Consider the following 21,738-nt stretch of genomic DNA (forward strand, 5'->3'; position numbering starts at 1 on the left):
CGAAGATTTATACATCGGGCGGAGATGTGAAAATGCGCTATTTCGCTATTTAATTGTTTTATAGGATACATTATGAGCTGATGTGTAACGTGCAGGGTGAAAGGTAAATCAGACGGTTGCTGTCAACACCTTTCAGTGCCGCTCAACGCGAGTTTTTTGGAAAGTGTCTTTATCACTAAGAGACCTTTGATACGACATTGAATGTTAGTCTAAAAATTGTTTTAAAAAAAAGCAGACCGAATTTAAACAAAAGACACGAAAGCTGGAACGTTCGAAGTATTGCACAAGAACTCATTCTGCGATCAAACTATCCAAATTTAAATGGAAATAGGTTAAAAAAAACCATGCAACTCGATATGAATAAAGAAGGGATTTAATATTTAATTTACGTCCTAAGCGATAGAAAGTATATTAACTTAAATAAACGATCAAACAGTTGAGATATTTTACTTCACCAAACATTTAACTTATTCCAATACCCCATGACAGTCAAAGGATGAAATCATTAAAATGGCATCGTCGTCTTTTAACCTTCGATGAAAAAAAGATGCAGAATTACAGTTCATTTTATTTCACGCATAAAACATTCGACCCCAAACAATTCCCAAGTAACAATAATCTTTTTAAAAAAACATCGAGATGATTATGGCGAGCAGAAATATCCGTTCTTAAATCTGTTTGGCAAATATAAGATGTAAGAGATAAGATATCACGATCTTATTTTTAACATTTATACCAATAGGCTTTTTTTTGTATGTGTTTAATTGCCCCCCTCCCCTCAAAAACCTACTCAGGGAAAGCTGAATGCGCGAAGTCACTGTTTGTTTTACAACGTGATCAAATCTGAACTCCCCAACTATGGTCCCAATTATCTTCTGAACAGGTTCAACGTTGGCAAAGCTTATATGGAATCACTGAGTTAAAATAATTCGGCCAACTGGACAGGCAACAGTTTAACGGAAGAGGTGGACAAATATAGATGGTAGTTATCCCGAGACGATTGCTACTTTTCTGGTGTTCTACCATCAAGTACCTGCCCCGTTTCTATGCGGCACACGCCGAGTCAATAGAAGTTAACAAGCCCTCCAAACATTCCTGCTCTCTTTGTTTAACTGAGATCCACTCCTCTGAGAAAATAAAAAAAAACAAGGGGGAGAGAAAAATCTTTGAAGTATATTTAACCTGAAAGGAATCAGCCAAGTAGACTTAACTTTAGTCACTTATTTTCCCAAAGTGTTGTTGGTCGCAATAAAAGAAGGTAAAATTTATGGAGAAATTATACAGTGAATTTGTCACTTAAAATATCGTAACTGTCTGCTGGACAATAACACAAGCTGACGATTAATGGTCCCGCCAGACCTTTGATTCACAATCGCCTTTCTTGCTCTCTTGACAAATTGGATTTTAGGAATGGGAAGGTCGCCTGGGCCATTGTTCTTGGCTATTTCGAGCACTTTATTATGCAGTTGGGTAGGGAAAGTCTCCATGTGTGTCTCTCTGACCCTCTTGGCTGTGGCTCGCAGCTGTGATCGCACCAAAACTCTCTCACCAAACTGAACCACTCTGTGCACTCCGTTCAAACGCCGCCGTCCCCCCTTTGGATAGAAAAAGCGCAGCGCACGGCTCCAACGCGTCATTTCGCAGGCGGAGACCAGTCTGTGTCCATCTCTCTCTCTCTCTCTCATCTGTCTCATCTTGCTGTCAATCCATCCCTCTTCCTTCGCTCCTTCTTCCCCCCCTCCCTGCATCCCCGGAGCCATGCAACCCCCCCGGAGTTCGGCCATCACCGTGACCGCGGGAATCATCATTCCAGCCGGGCTCCGTCTAGGTCCCGTTCAGGGCATTTTTAGGCTGGGGAAATATATGTCCGATCGCAAGGAGCATTGCAGCAAGAAAAAGGTAATATATTTGTTGCACGGGTAGAAATATTTGAAATATAATTTTCCTTTTGCTTCATGATTTCTCGAGTGCGGGAGAGAGACAGAAATGTAACTTCTGCGCGGTGGTCGGTAGCTCAGCAGAAGCTTCAATGGGTAATTAGAAATTTTTGTTCACACTAAGCCAGAGAAAACTATATTTCATGTAACTCATCTACACCTATATAAAACACGGGAGAAAGAATCAGTGACCTAGGTTCTTCAGGTATTGTTTTAGGTTGACTATTGTCATGGAGCCGAGTTTCACCGCTTAGTCGTTAATTGTTAATTACTTGTATTTTCCTGAAAATTACCATACTGTGGGAGTCTGAAGAAGGGTCTCGACCCGAAACGTCACCCATTCCTCCTCTCCTGAGATGCTGCCTGACCCGCTGAGTTATTCCAGCATTTTGTGTCTACCTTCGATTGAAACCAGCATCTGCATTTTTTTTCCTATACTGTATGAACTTCTGTTAACGTTATTGACAGATTACTTTAATTGGATCCAATTCCTACAATCGTGTGCGGCTAAAGGGTTCAGTTTTATGGCCTGCAGTTAACAGGACGGTTAGATTTCAATTAATTCATTTTGTCTCGTTGAGATCCATAACCCGTATCGAAATGTTATTTGCAAGACACTTCGTATTTATTTACTACTGGAATTAGTTGTTAGCTTTAAACATGTCCCCGACTGCACGTTTTCCTTTATCTTGATTAAAGTGATATTTGGATAAATTCAGTTTATGCCTTTGCTGAGCAGATTTAGCAGAACAATTATTAGTAGCTGGATACTACCCATTCCATAAACCTCTGTTTATTTTCAGTGGTTGTGTCGTTTGACACTACGCCGTAAATCGCAATTGATGCACCTCAGCTAGTCTCCTTGTCTGTATATTAAGGACTATGCACAAGGGCTGTATTTACATATACATATAGAGGACAGATTATTCAGGCTTGTTTCCAGTGTCTAGTGCCAATATTGCCACGGGCTTCCTTAAACAAGTGCAGATGCCGTGTCGTATGTCACGGTCAGATTCTTAATTTGTTAAATCCTTATTAAACGGTCTGACAAACAATGTTATTTATTTCTCGTCTGTTTCGATTTTGTTTCTTGCGGAAGAATCATTCTGCCTAATTAATAGCTTAACGTTTTTCCCAAGCAATTATAAATAACAGCATTTGCTCCACCCCATGCCACCATATTTTGTTAATATCTTCCTTTCACGGAGAATGATGAAGGGTGCTATTTTCAACGCCTGTTCGTTGGATTTCTCTGTTCGTTATGTCGGGATATTCCAGTTGTCGAGAGGCAGCAAAACTCGATTTCACCATCGGTCAAATGCCAGATGTGAACAGGTGCCACTACAACCTCGGCCTGTGGAAATTCTTGATGTGCGAGTCCATATTTATAGGATTGAACTAAGTTAACATGATCTAACATTTATAAAACTTATATACCGAAAATCGGGCTCATGATTGGGTAGTGACTAATAACAAATCGTATTTGTTTATGTATTATTTTATTAGAATTAGTAAATTTTAAATAAGGCGTTCAATTACAAATACCGAGAAATACGAATTTTAATGATGTGAAAAAGCGTTCGAAGAATCAACGCATATATTTGAAACAGACAGACTGCAGAAATCCTACTTGAAATTAACAGGATTTGTATGCGTGTAAGGTGTTTAAGAGTCTGAAGAAGGGTCTCGACCCGAAACGTCACCTACTCCTTCTCTCCAGAGATGCTGCCCGATCTGCTGAGTTGCTCCATCATTTTGTGTCTATCTTTGGTGTAAGGTACAACATTTCCAAAGTTTACCTCGCCCGGTGTATACTGGCCCGGACACACACATGCACACACACGCACATGCACACACGCACACACACACACACACACACACACACGCACACACACCCATGCACACACACACTAACAGACACACGTGCGTGCACAAACACCACCCCCAAGCCACTCCGAGCTTAAGGCCCTACCGGCCAGCAAGTATTTTCAGATGACACTTCATTTAGCGTACAAGGTTGGAAAATTCGTTCGATTGTAATTTTCTGTTGGCCGGCACATCTAGCAGATATACCGTTGCTACAACAATTTTAAAATAATGCCATTTTATGTTTGGGTTAAAAATGTCAGCCCATAAATTTTACTTTTCGCTTTAATCGTGTGTTTTTATGGGAACGATTCTATAAATTTTACGATGGGAATTGAGTTTGTTGCAAATAAAATGAAATGAATGTTAGAGATGGTTGTTGGGATAAATCGACAGCCTGAATGTGCCCTTCCTTAAATCGCGATGCTGGGGATATGTTTCAGGTACGCTTTGTTAGAGGGGATTTGGTTGACGAAGCCGGCGACTCCGTGCCGGAATGGACAGAGTTAATCCGCCCAGCCAGACATATCCAAGAGCAGAACCTGGAAGCAATCACCGATCTTCCAGGGGGACAGGTACATCACATCATTCATTGTACATGTAGTCTTCATCAATCTAAGGCGAGCAAATAACCCCAACATACTTGGGAACATTTAATCTTTAGCAATCTTCATCTGTTTCTTTTGGCAGATCTTTTACAGAACACTGAGAGATATCCAACCCGGAGAGGAGTTAACAGCTTGGTACTCCAGCTCCTTGGCTCAGTGGTTCGATATACCAACCACCGCCACACCGACACACGACGAAAAGGGTAAGGCCAATCTACTCAGGTCTCGCTGGAAAGTGTTATCAACGACGGCAAGACTAGAAGTAGCTGCCATGTCAAACGTATTTCTGGAGATTTTCTCCACAAATGTTTAAAAAGTACGTTTCCGGACAAATATTCAAGAGGACGTTTTCACACACATGTCTGAACGCGTGTTACTGTCGCACAGCTAGTCTGCATGCATAAACATACACCCGCAAATTACAAGTGACTCGCTTGAACAGCGTTATGATTTTTGCATAAACTGCATCAGAACTGATGCGGACTCAAGTTTCCGCTCAAACCTTTAAGAGTTCGTCACCTGTGCTTCGTCTGCGTTTTCCAATACAACTGAAAACATTACAAAGTGGTTAAAAAAAAAATAGCCTGAATATTTTTTAAAAATCATGTGTAGGAGGAACTGCAGATGCTGGTTTGATTAAAGGAGATGGCTGATTTCCGTTTGTTTTAACATTCGGAATAACTGTAATTATTCAGTGAAAATATGTTATCTTAATTGTTTTACTCTGTATTCAATTCATATGTCGATGACACACAGAGAGGAAAATGGTTTTTAAAAAAGAAACTTTTTTTTGTTGAAACGGTGTCACCCGTTTACAGTTTCGATGCAAATGTAACACCCATTCCCTTGAAAGGAAGTGAAAGTATCAGCGTTTTCCAGAAGCATGAATGCATTAAGATAGGATTAGGTAAGATAGCCCGCAGTTTCTGTCGGAGTATTTAATTCTTGTGAATACGCTAGGCCATAAAACACCGCATTTTGCTTCTGAATAAGTACTCATTGATTGCAATAAGTTGTTAATACATTGAGAAGGCAAATTGATTCCATGGTCGAACTGTTCTTCTCTGTTGCCGTATTAGAGGCAACATCGATGCCCAATGAACTCGTTTGAATTCAATGCTTTATTAAACACCATGTTCGGTTTCATTTAGCATCTATGAAATACTTGAAATTTCAATTATACTGTACTTTTTAAATTGCTCTTCTTTTGACAATGTTTTAACGTGCACGGCAGTATAAAGCCGACGTTGTGAATGTTATTATAGTCATCTTCAGCAGCAAAACTCAGACATGTTAAGTGTAGGAAGGAACTGCACATGCTGGTTTACACCGAAGATAGACACAACAAACATGCTGGAGTAACTCAGCGGGACAGGCAGCATCTCTGGTGACGTTTCGGGTCGAGACTCGTCTTCGGACATGTAAACATACCCTCAAATCTCCACACTGGCTGAACTCTCAGTTCTATTGAGCTCACAGTAAACCCGAGTTAGTAGGAAACTTCATCCACTTACCAGTTTAGAAATGAATTCAAGGATAGACTGAACACTATGGCTCCTATTTTCTTTCTAGAAAATGTATTTTTAAACATTCGCGATTTCGTTGTAGTGCAATGGAATTGTTTTATTCTGTTAAGGTGGGGGGCACACGACAGGGGAAAGTACTTAGTAATCCACCAAAATGAAAGCAGACAATGTTGGAAATACTGAACTGGTCAGGCTGAGTATGATTGTTTTTTTGTTAGATGTCAGATTTGCAATCTTTGCGGTTTTTATATACTTAGAAAGCATTGATTGATAGACGAGACTGAACAACGAACCACCAGAGAACAGTATGGCTAATTCCAATAGCAAAATATGCTGACGTTGTCATGAAGTGGGATTTTTGTCAGGAGCATTTTCTCTACGTTTCTATGATAAACCCATGCATTATTCTCCACTGATATTTTTGAACCGAAAAAAAATGGTGATGGGTCTATTTGAACACAACTTATCCACGTTTGTACTAACTCTTCAATATGTACTTATATGATAGTCCCTCGTACACTAACGGAAAATATACTTAGTTACATGGTAAAGTTAAATTAAAAATATAAATACATATTTGTTGGTCCGTTGCCAGAATCTTTCAACTTTTCCCGAACACGACAAAATGACCCTCTCCCTCTCCTCCCCCCTCCCCCTCCCCCCCTCCCCCCCCTCCCCCCCCCCCCACCTCCCCTTCCCCCGATCGCTGGCTCTTTCATTTACGGCTCATGGTCATTTTCAACAGGTAAATAACAGTCCGAGGTCAAGTTGTGCTTTAGCAATTGTTAACTTCATAAATTCATACGATATAATTTCAAAAGTTCATAAGTTAATTTGTACATTAGATCTGAACATGTAACGAATCTGTCCAATGCAAAGGAAAAATGAAACCACAATTTGTACCAGGTTCCGGAAAGTGTGGGGGGAAGGGGTAGGGATAGAGTCCAGGTGGAATAACCGGAAGGCACAATTGTCTCCAAATTGCGTACGAGCATATTGTTCTCTTCAAATAATTAATAGCACAGGGTAATCTGTATCGAATTCGGCCATTAAATCTCAATTTTCAGACGAGTATTGTACTGGTGATTTCTGATGGGGGTGGGGTGGAGGGTTGAGAGACTTCTGTAATCTCTAATCCAGGTTTCTGGTAAAGGTCAAAGGAATTGGGATAACTGTTTTTTTTTTTTTGCTTGGACTACTTTAATGCATCGGCTTGGTAATTATAAGGAAAGTTTGTAGGATAGTTCAAAAATGAATACCCAGTCCTTCTGTTGAAGCCTCCAGTCCAATCCCCACAAAAGACCACCTACTATAATCCTTTGCGTATCGGTTGTGCATGAGGGACCCTGAATAATAATGTACGAATCGCACAGCAGTGTAAAACGAATGGTGTATTTTCCTTCGGTTGTTATACAATGTAAATACGTGATAATAAGCAATTCAACGCGTTTGGGGAGATACGATCAATTGCAAAATGTAACAATCTTCCCGTAAAGAAAGAATCAAGTGTAGTTAAAATAATCAAACGCATCCCTGACAGTGAAATGAATCAATATTTTAGTGATACGCTAATACTGAAATTATAAATATCATCTGTTTCATACGATATAAAGCAGGGGGGGAAGGGGGGGGGAGGGGGGAGGGGGGGGGGGGAGACTGCGTGGATCAGGCAACAATGGGCAGGCGATGTTTCGGTTCAATTTCCCACCCGAAACGTCGCCTGTGCATGTCCTCCAGAGATGCTGCCGGACCCGCTGAGTTGCTCAAGCACTTTTGCGTTTTGCTCGGGATTCCAGCATCTGCAGTTACATGTGTCTACGTCTGCATGACTGGATTGTGCTCTCTACATCGTAATCGTCAATCCAGGCTGCGGATGGAATTTGTGCTCCAACTTTTTTTCAGCCGTGTGAACACAGGGAAAATAGCTCAATCGTCTGCATTCTGTACAATTTAAATTCCCATGAAATTGCCTGCTTGATTGGATTTCGCACACAATTCAACGTCCGGTTTCATTATAAAAGGGGGTTTCAGATAATAACAACTCATTGCGCATAAAACCTTTGAGTTTGCGTTCGTGTTCTCATCATTCCATCTTGCCACTATGTATTTGTTTTGCAAGGCAATGTTCGACGAACAGATAATTAGTTAACCCTGTTTCCTGTTATCGCATTTGTTTCATCATTTTACAATATATAGCGTTAACATTCATTTTTACCACACATCACGTCAGTTCAAAAGCTGGACACAAAAAGCTGGAGTAACTCAGCGGGTCAGGCAGCATCTCTGGAGAAAATGAATAGGTGATGTTTCGGGTCGAGATCCTTCTTCAGACTGAGAGTCAGCGGATAGGGAAACGAGAGATAAATGGTGATAGAGATAGGGAACAAATGAGTGAAAGATGTGCAAAAAGTAACGATGAATAAGGAAAGGTGGAGCACACAATTGTCCATTGTTGGCTGTCGGCTAGGTGCTAACGTGTTATGCAGACTGTGAAACTCAACAGGACGACTGACTACACACGTCAGTTAAAAATCATGTTCGTAACAGCTTCAAATGGGAGTTTCTCCAAACTCGTAGGATTACATTTTTGTAGCTAGTTAAATTAAAAATGTATTCTGTAAACATATTGCCACGGACCGACTGAACATTTTGTGAGAATAAAATGCATATATTTTTCGATTTTACGTCATCGTTGCCCACTTGCCCGGGTAACTTTTAAAACGGGTATTTGAAATGCGTAAGGAAACATCCTCTGAAAGTCGCCATTACACCTTCAGTTGATGATATTAAAGTCGCCGAACTTCTGACGTGATATCAACATTACATGATCATGAACTGAATGAACTAGCGCCGTGCAGCTGAATTGTAACGAGAGGAATCATTTATCTGAGAGAATCAAGGCCGACTGTAGTGTCTCTCATTTTCTTGGTGCCTTCCATGGGACACACTCAGAACAGAAATGTCAGCGAGCCGGGAAGAATAAGTCATTTTTGCTGCGTACTAATTTTCAGCAAACTGGCAGAGGGCAAATATATTCTGAATTAAGACAGTATTTGGCAATTTAAAACACCAGAACAAAGTTCGATTTAACTGTTTAGTAGTATTGGTTTATTGTTGTCACGAAATACAGTGAAACACGTTGTCTGTAGGAAGTCCACATTGTTCAGGGTCAATGTCGGTAAGGGGTCAATTTAATTTTAATTATACCTGCGATATAGGTTTGGCGATTAAAAAAACAAAAACAAACATAGATACAGGAATGGGGGAAGAAGGACGCGTATTGTGAAGAAGCATTAAATCGGGTATATGTGTTGGGACTGCATCTCAGAAAGTAAAATGAAAGAAGTCAACAAACACTAAAGGGGAAATAGACAACGAGACATAAAAAAGTGACAAAAACGAAAGAGAAAAAAGGGAAGGTAAAAGCAAAATTGAAATATTGGGAAACGAAGTCAAAGATAAAATAATGAACAGATAGTGTAAGATGCAGAGCCACGATTTATATTCGACAATGAACAGTTTGATTCCCTTTCTTTCCTTGCGGTATCTACAAATGAGGTCACCTCGTGGAATTGTTTCTCTTTGAATAGCAATGTTAATATTCTAGGCATTGTCCCCACTTAAATGAGAAGCTTATGATATATAGATTGCTCTTTGGGCTGTTTGTTCAACTCCTTGCCATACGCCTCCTTTCTTCAACATCAACAGATGGGCTAAGGGCATTGTTTCAAGCGCCCCATGATTTCAAGGAACAGCTGTTATCACCTCCAAGGCTAGTAAAGGCCGCAACATTAACTCTCTAGATTGCATATGTCTGCTCAGGCTTGTTTTTTCTTCCTTAGAGAAGGGTATAATTACATAACCCGACTAAGAATTGCACCTGCATTACCCAACCAAGCGATTTGCCTCATTGACTTCCCTTTACATGTATTATCATTTAATTTGTAAAATTGTTGGGTTGGTCACAGAAACTGCCCTTGCGAAGTCATTGGATTCTATAACACGTGAGCAAGTATTGCAAGCCCTCACGTAGATTAGTTTTGATAAGCACCAGACTTTTCTGACTGCAACATGTAACTCATTTTATATACGACTGGCGTACCAGTTGAAACACGAGTCACAATTTGAGAGCCGTCACGTTTTTCTGTTGTTAAATAACTCTTGTACTTAATGAATCTCATTTTTATTTGTCGATCTAGTAAAAAAAAGCTTGCAATCTCACTCCAAAACTTAGTGTTCTCTTTCTGTTCTTCAGGTGAGGAGCGTTATATTTGTTGGTACTGCTGGAGAACATTCAAGTATCCGAACACATTAAAAGCTCACATCCACTTCCACTGTAGTCTGAGTAACGGCAGGAGCCTCATCAACAACGACCAGTGCAGAATTTCCGAAACGTTCCGCAGATCGCCGAAGACTGCAGACATATCTAGTTCGTCAACTCTGAGGAATGGCCATCAAATCTCGTCCGTCTCCACAGAAGAAGTGAAACGATCAATTTCGCCATTTCTGACAAAAATGGCCATGAGCAAGAAGACAGCGGGAGCTGAGGGTGAGCAGGACAGGGCCTTGGACATGAGTGTCAATTCAGCCAGAAGTCATGCCCCTCTGGCGACTATCAGCGGGAGTTCTTCAATAGTCAGTGCAATGGGCTTTCACCCCGGGATTAGGTCCGCGTTCAAACCTACAGGATTACCAAAATTAATATCTTCTGAGGCAAGCGGAGAGAGCAGCAGCAAAATCAACGGAATGGGCTTCAATAAACTGCTGACCAGCATGAAGCAACCACGCTCTACCAGCGAGACCATAGTAGGCAATCACCCTTCCAAATGTTTCCATTCAATAGAGCCCCCAGCTCCGGCACTACCCTGCAGCAATACAACCAGAGGGTTTCCTTTATTTACTAACTTCGAAGAGACGTCTGCATTCAAACACGTTGAAAGAGGACTTCACACCAGTCTGTCTCCTAATCGTTGCACTCCGATTTCAACCGGCGTTCATTTTGAGAGGTTCTCCATTCCTCCATTTGAAGGAGTTAAGCCATTCTCCGGGGAATGCAACATCCCCATAATGCCATTGACAGTGTATAATGGCGAATTTCTCTACAGCCCTCCATATTACCCCTTAAAATTCCACTTCAGTAACTTGATCAAGTACCCCGAGACTGTCACCTACTTTGGCACTCCACCCCTCAACCCGGAACTTGGTTCCATCACCAACATTGACCGAGAAATTGCAATGCACACGCAACAACTGACGAGCATCGCTGCAGAAAAGAACAGATCCAGACTGGAGTCCATGTCAACCACCACCACCACATCAAGTGGCAAGCCCAAAAAGGGCCACCTCTGCTTATACTGTGGCAAACTCTATTCTCGTAAATACGGCCTGAAAATTCATATGCGGACACACACGGGGTATAAACCTTTAAAATGCAAAGTCTGCCTTCGACCCTTTGGAGATCCCAGCAATCTCAACAAACATATCCGTTTGCACGCGGAGGGAAACACGCCTTACAGGTGCGAATTCTGTGGCAAGGTGCTAGTGCGTCGCAGAGACTTAGAGAGGCATGTCAAATCGAGACACCCGGGGCAAAGTATGCACGAAACAGGGAGCAAAATGGAACGTTCCCTGGATGAGGCCGAGCAGAAAAGTGAACACAGCAATGAGAGCGACGTGGATGTGTGTTTTACTGACGATCAGAGCGACCAAGATTCAGAAAGGAACAATGACCCGTGAATAGAACTGATGCGAGTAAACACCGAATTGCCAAAACCCCAAAACGCTTGAAGCATCTAAAAATGTCTGTTTATTTTGTACATAAGATGATAGGAATCGTGCCTTTCGGTAACTGTTATCGCGTAGGGTATTTATTAGGTTTCAGTGCAATTTCTGAATGCCAAGAGTCCGCCGTTTATTAATTAGCGAACTTAAAACACCTGTAAACCCGAACAGATTGAATATCACAAACATGATTAAAAATCTATATACTTCCTATCAGGTTTTAGCTGTCGTTGTAATATTCTCATAGCGTAAATGTTAACATTATAGCTACACTGCAATAAATGGAATAATCCTCATCTAAGTCACGATGATAAATAAGGCTTGGGGGGTTGGGGGGGTTGGGGGGGGGGGGTGATATATCAATGGTTTCGGGAAGTGCGTGAAGGTTAAAGTACTTTAAAGCAGACAAGGCTAAAAGTGACGCACGATGCAGAGCTGGAAGCGATTATTCAATTTTGTGTGAACTCGCGTCCTTAAACGGACAAACATTAAAGCACTATAAGATGGGCACGAATCGTGACAAACGAACTGTTAGAAGGCCACGCTTTTTAAAATAGGGCATATGATTATTTGGGACATTTTTATGTACACATAATATCTGAAAACCTATTAAAAGCACGGATCGTGACAATGCTATATATAATTTTAAAGAGAATATAATTTTTCGTGATGTCGAAAAACATGTTGTGTATTTGTTTTTTATATATTAAATCATGTACAGTGCACTTAATATTCGCCGGCTCGTTACAATGCATTGTGCGCAAATTTTCAAATAAACTTTTAAATTCCGAAATAAGGGCTTTGAGTTTGAACTTGCTGTTGGAATAAAAAAACACCAATGCGTCAATTGATATTATCTTTCATGGACATAATCAAATAAATGGCATCCTCTGTTTTAGTTTTCTAAATATACATTAAATGGAAGTCATTAGCGATTCTCCCGCCAAACGGAGCAAAGGTGCGTGAATGCGATTTCTGCGAACATGCCTTTTAGATTTTTGGCAATGAACTTGTTCTGATAAGGACCATTCCTTGCACCGCTCGTACAATTATTATGGTTTGGCTTATTTCCCCAATCGATCTAAAATGTCAAATGGAATAGCAGAGCTTTTGACAACATCAATTAATTAATTAATTTGTTAATTAATTTAACAGACAACATTAGTTTATTGAAGAAACAAGGAACTGCAGATGCTGGTTTACAACAAAAAAAGGATGCAAAGTGCTGGAATAACTCAGGGGGGCAGGCTCAGGATCTTTGATTTATTTATGCCGTGTAACTGTTTAAGATTTCATTAAAAACCTCAATAGCAATAAATACAACATAAATTGACAGTAACTTTGTGCAGCGGGAATAATGTGAAGTTTGACAAGGAATAACAGTTTCTGAAGAGTATTAAATGGGAGGCATAGTGACGCAGCAGTAGAGATGCTGCCTAGCAGCGCCAGAGACCCGGGTTCGATCCTGACAACGAGTGCTGTCTTTACGGAGTTTGCACGTTGTCCCTGTGATCGCGTGAGTTTTCTCCGGGTGCTCCGGTTCCTCCCTCACTCCAAAGCCGTAGTGTTTGTAGGTTATTGGCTTCTGTAAATTGTATGATATAACTTGTCTACGGGGTGATTGTGGGTCGGCGCCGACTCGGTGGGCTGAAGGTCCTGTTTTCACGCCATATCTTTAACCAAAACTATACTATATTCTAAATAATTCCCCACACCCACTCTCTGAAGTTATTAACTTATTAACAGCCCACAGAATTGATATATATCACTGTTACATCAAATATGATTAGTACCGGTATCAAGTGTTATGGGGAGAAGGCATGAGAATGGGGTTGCGAGGGAAAGATAGATCAGCCATGATTGAATGGGGGAGTCGACTCAATGGGCCGAATGGCCTAATTCTGCTCCTATGACTTTTGAACTTATGAACTTATGACCGGTGTTTTTGTAGGTGTTTTTGTAGCCATTTTTGTTTTAGTTACAGGTCTTCTGGAGTTAAACAGTTTGGCCTCACCAATATTCAATATTAAATTTGGTCAGATACATTGCGTTACATTATTAGACAATAGACAATAGGTGCAGGAGGAGGCCATTCGGCCCTTCGAGCCAGCACCGCCATTCAATGTGATCATGGCTGATCATTCTCAATCAGTACCCCGTTCCTGCCTTCTCCCCATACCCCCTGACTCCGCTATCCTTAAGAGCTCTATCCAGCTCTCTCTTGAATGCATTCAGAGAATTGGCCTCCACTGCCTTCTGAGGATGTTACATTTTTGCGGGTGTTCGGAGAGGGACGGAGAATAGCTGGTATGGCTGGTCTGATTGTCAGTCTATATCTCCATGGGAATAATGCACAGCTTCCGAATGCCACTCCTGATCAGACCACTGCAGTTAAATAGATTGGAAAAAACTTGCATCCTTTTCAATATAGTGCGGTCTTTATTATGATTTAGTGAAGTGAGATAAATCTGGGGAAAGGCGCTAAAATGGGGCATGATTACTCATAGACTGAATGCTTGTGAAGGCCAGTGTATGTTTGGTAAGCCATTGTTTGCTGAAAAAAAACCGACGAATTATTTGATGTAGAGAGAGCCTGATTTCGGACAGTATGCCCAATGTTCTTAAAAGACAATTAATCCAAAATTAGTGGTAATCGACCACATTTTAAATTTAATGTATCATCCATGAAGGTTTTTTTGTGACTTTGATCTTTTGCCTCGCTTGCGTGGAATATTGAGGGATGATGTGATTATGAAAGCAACAGGTGCAGGTCTGACCAAGTAAAATGCACATCTGTAGGGAACCTGCAATGGAGGTGATTTGCAGAGAAGTTAATTTAATAAAGGGACAGAAGCTTATGTTCAAATGTGTGTGTGTGTGAGAGAGAGAGAGAGAGAGAGAGAGAGAGAGAGAGAGAGAGAGAGAGAGAGAGAGAGAGAGAGAGAGAGAGAGAGAGAGAGAGAGAGAGAGAGAGAGTCACAAGGGAAGTTAAATGGAAAGCAAAGCCTTTGACTTCTGTTCTGTTTAAGTTTCTGTTAGTTGTGCTTTGGAGTTTTAAAAAACAGAGATTACACAATTCAGGCACAGACACATTTGAGTGAGCTGGTATCAAGTCTCAGAAGCATAAAGATTGTGGTTTCCTGGAAAGTATTAAAACGAATCCTACGCAATATTCATACAATATACACAGGTTGGGTTGATTGGAAATTTCAACTAATGATAGAAAATGTTAAATCTCCCCTCACAGGATAGCCAATTTATCTGTATCCACCAATGATTTGTCAGGCTTTCTCCCATCCCATCTCTCTTTTACAGCTGTCTCCCCCCCCCATTCCACCCACCACTCCCCTACCCCTCTCCATCAGTTTGAAGTAGGGTCCCAAACTGAAACATTGTCTACCCATTCCCTCCACCGCGTCTGCTTGGCCCATTAAGTTCCTCCAGCACTTTGCTTTTTTGCAATGTTTCTACTTTCTGACATTGGTGACCTCGCCATCCTCCTTAATTTATCTGTCGATTTGGCAGGTAAGTGTGATTCCATTCACCTGGCTCCATTCTTCATCACCTTAGACAGGGTTTGAGAACCATCTGCTGCTTTGCCCCTTCCCGTGGCTGCACTTTCACTCTGGTGTTCTTCAGCCATTAATCCTTTGGTCCCCCTCCTACTCTTTGTTGAAAGCAAAAATGTCTGCAAATTTCACCTCTTCTTCCACATGTACTTTAATGGTTCTCGCTCATCATCACATCTCATCGTCCCACCAATGCCTTTTCATTTTTTCTGATTTACATTATTGGCAAGCGTAGATTTCCTTCAGCTGAATACTGGAAAGACTCAAGGCAATGTTTTGGTCTTTAAAGTGGTGGTAAATATCAGGTCATATTTAACCTTGAGTAAATCTTCAGACCGCACAGAGAGTATCATCAGCACTACACATTTACACTTTCATAATGTGGATATCTTGAGTATCCACAATATGAAATGTGGATGAAAGGTATCAACTCTACTGCTGCACCACTGTGCTGCGCCTATTTATAGGGCATGGCACAGTGGTGCAGCAGTAGAGTTGATGCCTTTCAGCGCCAGAGACCCGGGTTCGATCCTGGCTGTCTATATGGAGTTTGTACATTTTCCCCGTGACTACGTGGGGTTTCTCCGGGTATTCCCACACACCAAGGACATACAGGTTTGCAGGTTATTTGCCTTCGGTAAAAATTGTAAATTGTCCCTTGTGTGTAGGATAGTGTTAGTGTACAGGGATTGCTGGTCGGTGCGGACTCAGTGGGGCAAAGGGCCTGTTTTTCCGCTGTATTTCTAAATTAAACTAGTTCAGTTTTGTTTATTGTCACGTGTACCGAGGTACAGTGAAAAGCTTTTATTGCGTGCTAACCAGTCAGCAGAAAGACAATACATGATTATAATCATGACAATACATGATTATAGGGCGGCACGGTAGCGCAGCGGTAGAGTTGCTGCTTTACAGCGAATGCAGCGCCGGAGACTCAGGTTCGATCCTGACTACGGGTGCTGCACTGTAAGGAGTTTGTACGTTCTCCCCGTGACCTGCGTGAGTTTTCTCCGAGATCTTCGGTTTCCTCCCACACTCCAAAGACGTATAGGTTTGTAGGTTAATTGGCTGGGTAAATGTAAAAAATTGTCCCTAGTGGGTGTAGGATAGTGTTAATGTACGGGGATCGCTGGGCGGCGCGGACTTGGTGGGCCGAAAAGGCCTGTTTCCGCGCTGTATATATATGATATGATGATGATAATCAAACCATTTACATAGTAAATATGTATACAGTAGATACATGATAAGGGAATAATGTTTAGTGCAAGACAAAGCCAGCAAAGTCCGATCAAGGACAGCCCGAGGGTGATCAAAGAGGTAGCTAGTAGTTCAGCACTGCTCTCTGGTTGTGGTAGGATGATTGAGTTGCCTGATAACAGCCTATAGCCCTACAACACTGACTTGTCCACCAAATTCCCATTGATTAATCTTTTTGCCACTTACCTGCATTAAGTGGTCAGTTTGCGGCAGACAATTAATCTACCAGCGCTACTTTGGCCAATGGAAGGAACATAGAGCACCCTGGAGATACACGTGCTGTCACAGGGAGAATGCGCAAACTCCTCACAGAAAGCACCTGAGGTCAGGATCGAACTTGCGGCCCAGGAGCTATGAGGCAGCAGAGCTTCCTGCTGCTTCACCATGCCAGCACCTGCTCAGGCAGTCAGCGAACAAACGTTTTCATAAACTGCACTACGTATTGTTATGAGAGATCACATGAGACACAATCAGAATGTATTTGGATTTTAGAAACTCTCTATGTGCCCTGTTTATGATAACAAGCATATACATTAATGTGATCTTTTAGAGCACTGCTGGTAATGTGTAAAATGAAAATCAGAAGAGGAACGCCGATCAAATCCTTCCAACTTTGACTATCTTTTATTTTCTACCAGTTTTGTGAAACTTCAGGAATTCCATGGAATGGACATATAACTATCATCACCATAAGGAAGCTCATACATGTGCATTATGGTAACTAATAAAGGTTATTAAAAGGCCGCCAGCTTCTTTGAACAGAACAAGATTGTCAGATAAGTATCAGCGGACTGCAAGCAGCTGTGAAAGGAACTCCAAACTCTGTAGCTGGAATGCAGTTATTCCTTTGAGTGCATGATCAGGGTGCTACTGCACTGAGCCAACATTGAGCTTAGTTGGAGGGAAAGATTGTTAACATCTTCAAAATCTTCAGCCTTGCAACATCCCATTGTGAATAGGTTGGAAAACATTACATTTTATAGATGGAGAAGGTTCCAGGATCATCATGAGGCTCTGTGATGCAGGAGCCTTTATGTCAGAAGTGCCGAGTGGATGATAAATACTGGCTTCCTTCTCCGGTCTACCTGAGCTAAATTTTCAGCCAATCTGATTCACTCCGCTTGTAGAAAAGGATAGATACAGCAGAAGTTAAGGGTACCAATTTCACCCGAGCTGTTGGAATTAGCTGTATTTTTTTAGTTAAGTGACAATGATGGAATTTATTTGACAAGGGAGAAATTGCTAAGTCTGTTTTATCCACCAAAAGCACTATAAAGACCATTTTCCCCAATGCCCACCCTCTCTGTCTACTCTCAATCATAAAGAAAGTGGTGGAAAATGTTTTAGACAGTGCTATCATGTGTCACTTACTCACAAATAGCCTTCTTATTGATGCTAAGCTTAGAGTTTGACTTTTGCTGAAACACTCACTACTGCCTTGAATTAAACGTAGACAAAACTGCAGAATTGCAGAGGTGAGGTGAGAGTAATTGACTCGATAGAAAGGGAGCATTGAACAAAAATGAAGAAGCACTGGTAAAACAAAAATTGTTAAAATCCTCTCCAGAGGGAAACTAGAGATATGAAAAAGTTTAGAAAGGCTCGGATTTGTTCTGAACCTTTTCATACCTCTAGTTTGCCTCTCCCCTGATTCTCAGGAAGAAGTAGTGTTTTGACCCAAAATATCACCTACTCTTTTTCTCCAGAGATGCTGTCTGACCTGCTGAGTTACTCCAGCATTTTGTGTCTGCCCATTGGATTGGCATGCTAACCTCAAATTAACCATTTCTTCACACGACTGCAAATTTGCAGATGATACTAAGCTGGGGGGTAGTGTGAATTGTGAGGAAGATGCAATAAGGCTGCAGGGTGACTTGGACAGGTTGTGTGAGTGGGCGGATACATGGCAGATGCAGTTTAATGTAGATAAGTGTGAGGTTATTCACTTTGGAAGTAAGAATAGAAAGGCAGATTATTATCTGAATGGTGTCAAGTTAGGAGGAGGGGGAGTTCAACGAGATCTGGGTGTCCTAGTGCATCAGTCAATGAAAGGAAGCATGCAGGTACAGCAGGCAGTGAAGAAAGCCAATGGAATGTTGGCCTTCGAAACAAGAGGAGTTGAGTATAGGAGCAAAGAGGTCCTTCTACAGTTGTACCGGGCCCTGGTGAGACCGCACCTGGAGTACTGTGTGCAGTTTTGGTCTCCAAATTTGAGGAAGGATATTCTTGCTATGGAGGGCGTGCAGCGTAGGTTCACTAGGTTAATTCCCGGAATGGCGGGACTGTCGTATGTTGAAAGGCTGGAGCGATTGGGCTTGTATACACTGGAATTTAGAAGGATGAGGGGGGATCTTATTGAAACATATAAGATAATTAGGGGATTGGACACATTAGAGGCAGGAAACATGTTCCCAATGTTGGGGGAGTCCAGAACAAGGGGCCACAGTTTAAGAATAAGAGGTAGGCCATTTAGAACGGAGATGAGGAAGAACTTTTTCAGTCAGAGAGTGGTGAAGGTGTGGAATTCTCTGCCTCAGAAGGCAGTGGAGGCCAGTTCATTGGATGCTTTCAAGAGAGAGCTGGATAGAGCTCTTAAGGATAGCGGAGTGAGGGGATATGGGGAGAAGGCAGGAACGGGGTACTGATTGAGAGTGATCAGCCACGATCGCATTGAATGGCGGTGCTGGCTCGAAGGGCTGAATGGCCTACTCCTGCACCTATTGTCTATTGTCTATTGTCTATTGTCTATTGTCTATTGACTCCCACCCCATGCAGGACACTGTCATTGCACTGAGTAGCTCCTTCAGTGAAAGACTCCTTCACCCCAAGTGTGTGAAGGAGAGATATCGGAGAACCTTCCTTCCCGCTGCTGTGAGACTGCACAACCAGCGCTACTCCCAGCAGACTAGTCAACAGACCAGTTAACAGTAACAGTAAAGAACAAAACACAGTAAACGATGACAATTATCCTTATCTTTATTTTTATTTATAATGAATGTCTCTTGCCACCCACTTTGCTGCTGTAACACTGCAAATTTCCCCGGTGTGGGACAAATAAAGGAATATATTATTATTATTATATTATTACTAATGCCGCAGCTGCTGTGTGCACAATCTAAAAGATTTATTTAATGTCTTCAACAACACTTCCAGTACTGCCTAGAAGAACACAAGCAACATTTGGTTGGAAGCATCAACACTGGACAATCCCTTTAGGTCTGTTGGCACCGTCTCTCGTCGATATATATGTATATATCGCCGTCACTTCAAAGTCGTGGGACGTCTCACCTAACATTGCTGTGACTCACCTTCATGTCATGCTCAGTGTGGATTGAGAAAGTCACCATCACATTCTCAAAGTTAGTGAGAAATGGGTTAGAAATACTAGCCTCATCAGTAACTCTTACATCATACGAAGGAATAACAATATAAACTATTTGCTGCTCCATTTACTTTGCCCGTGAGGCAAAGGTCAGAAGGCTCCATATTTGCAACCAACGGGACATATTTGCTACTTGATCAGATCTTAACATTTTTACACGTTATTTCTTCAAAATTCTAAAACCTTTTACAAAGACTTTGGACTCTGGACATTAGAGACTCTGGGCTTGGGAGTCAGAAGTTATGGGGAGAAGGCAGGAGAATGGGGCTAGCAGGGAGAGATAGATCAACCATGATTGAATGGCGGAGTAGACTTGATGGGCCAAATGGCCTAAATCTACTCCTATCTCATGATCTTTTTAATAAGTTTACTAGGTTTTGAATACAATTATTGACATTTTGTTCTTTATTATGTTATCCATGAGTACTGGGTTTACAGATCTGTTGTGCTGCTGCGGGCAAGAATTGTTCCACTTTTGCTTATATGACAACTAAACACTCTTGACTCTCCTGGCTCTTGACAATGCAATAAAGAAATATTTCATGTCCAATTTCTGACTTTTTTTACAACCCAGGAACATTCTGTTGCACAACATAGAAGCATTATAAAAACTGGTGTTGAATGCAGTTATTTACGGTTACTAACATTAAAATTTAAGGTTAGCATGAGATTTCAATGATTAAACCTCTCGGCCAATCTGCTTTCTAAGGATCAGGAACGATTGCTTGGCAAAATGTGATCAGGTTGATCATCTGTTTAGTTTTATTAATATGGTGCATTCAGGAAGAATGCACTGTTCTGGTAAACACATGTTTTATGAGAAAGCAAGCAGTTTTATGATACTGACTGATTCATAATGTAATGTAAGTATAACTATTTAGTGAGACTTTTATGCAATTGGCACAAAATTCAGTGAATGTAAATAGTACTTTTCAACTTGTTCTTTGCCGACATTCCTTCAACCAGCAAAGCAGTAAATGGAAATACAGGGAAATGTCAGAAGTGCAGGCACATTTGTTTTTTTTTCTCTCTATCATATTGTTAAATGCTACCCTACCAATACTGACTTTCAACAAAGGGATTTGTACAAAAAAAAACGTAAGATAGAATGGAGAGAATTAGACATTTTTTTCTGATTTTGCAGCAGCTGTTGGCAGGAGTGTCATTGAGAGGTGAGGCTTGGGTCAAGGATCATCTTAACTTCTTTCTTTGTTAAAGTGACAGACGTTATTATCTTAAACTTGACTGAGGAGATGCTTCCTGGATCATTGTCTTTAAGTAAACAACAACATTTCATGGTCAGGTTCAAGCTTATCTAAGGTCAAAATGATGCATAAAAGAAATGCTCCAGTGAGCAAGAATTAAATGAATCTTCATATATAACTTTACACTCATTGTTATATCCAGATTGTTGTACCTTCTTTGTTTCAAGAATTATCTGATCCGTTTTACTTTCCTGTGGACATTGTAAAAGATTGGTCGATTTGAAAGATGGTTTGAAAGATAAACCATTATAACTAAAGAGGATGAGGTGACAGACAGCATAACAATAAAAAAGTAAGAATTATTTCATTAATGCAATAAATAAAAGCAAATATTTACCAACAATAAACACTATATTGTTAATATAAAAAATATTATCATTCCTATGCTGAATTGTTGAGCACCACTCCAACTTCAGCAGAAAAGTTATTGAATCATTCCATATAGTTGTAGTAAATATAAGGTATGTAGTGAAGTCAGTGGCTGATAAAAAATACTCTTTCCAATGTTGAGAGATATCCATCTATTTGAGCTGCATAAAGAGACCATGGA

General features: G+C 41.1%; 1 protein-coding gene across 1 annotated transcript; it reads left to right on the top strand.

Moving 5' to 3' along the window:
• Positions 1-1,758: 1,758 nt before the first annotated feature.
• On the top strand, positions 1,759-11,673 carry prdm13 (PR domain containing 13). Its single transcript, XM_078400066.1, has 4 exons — positions 1,759-1,899; positions 4,247-4,378; positions 4,494-4,614; positions 10,193-11,673. The coding sequence occupies exons 1-4, from the start codon at positions 1,759-1,761 to the stop codon at positions 11,671-11,673; spliced, it is 1,875 nt and encodes a 624-aa protein (XP_078256192.1).
• Positions 11,674-21,738: the final 10,065 nt, after the last annotated feature.

The sequence above is a fragment of the Rhinoraja longicauda genome, chromosome 5, assembly GCF_053455715.1.
Source record: "Rhinoraja longicauda isolate Sanriku21f chromosome 5, sRhiLon1.1, whole genome shotgun sequence".
Classification (NCBI taxonomy): domain Eukaryota; kingdom Metazoa; phylum Chordata; class Chondrichthyes; order Rajiformes; family Arhynchobatidae; genus Rhinoraja; species Rhinoraja longicauda.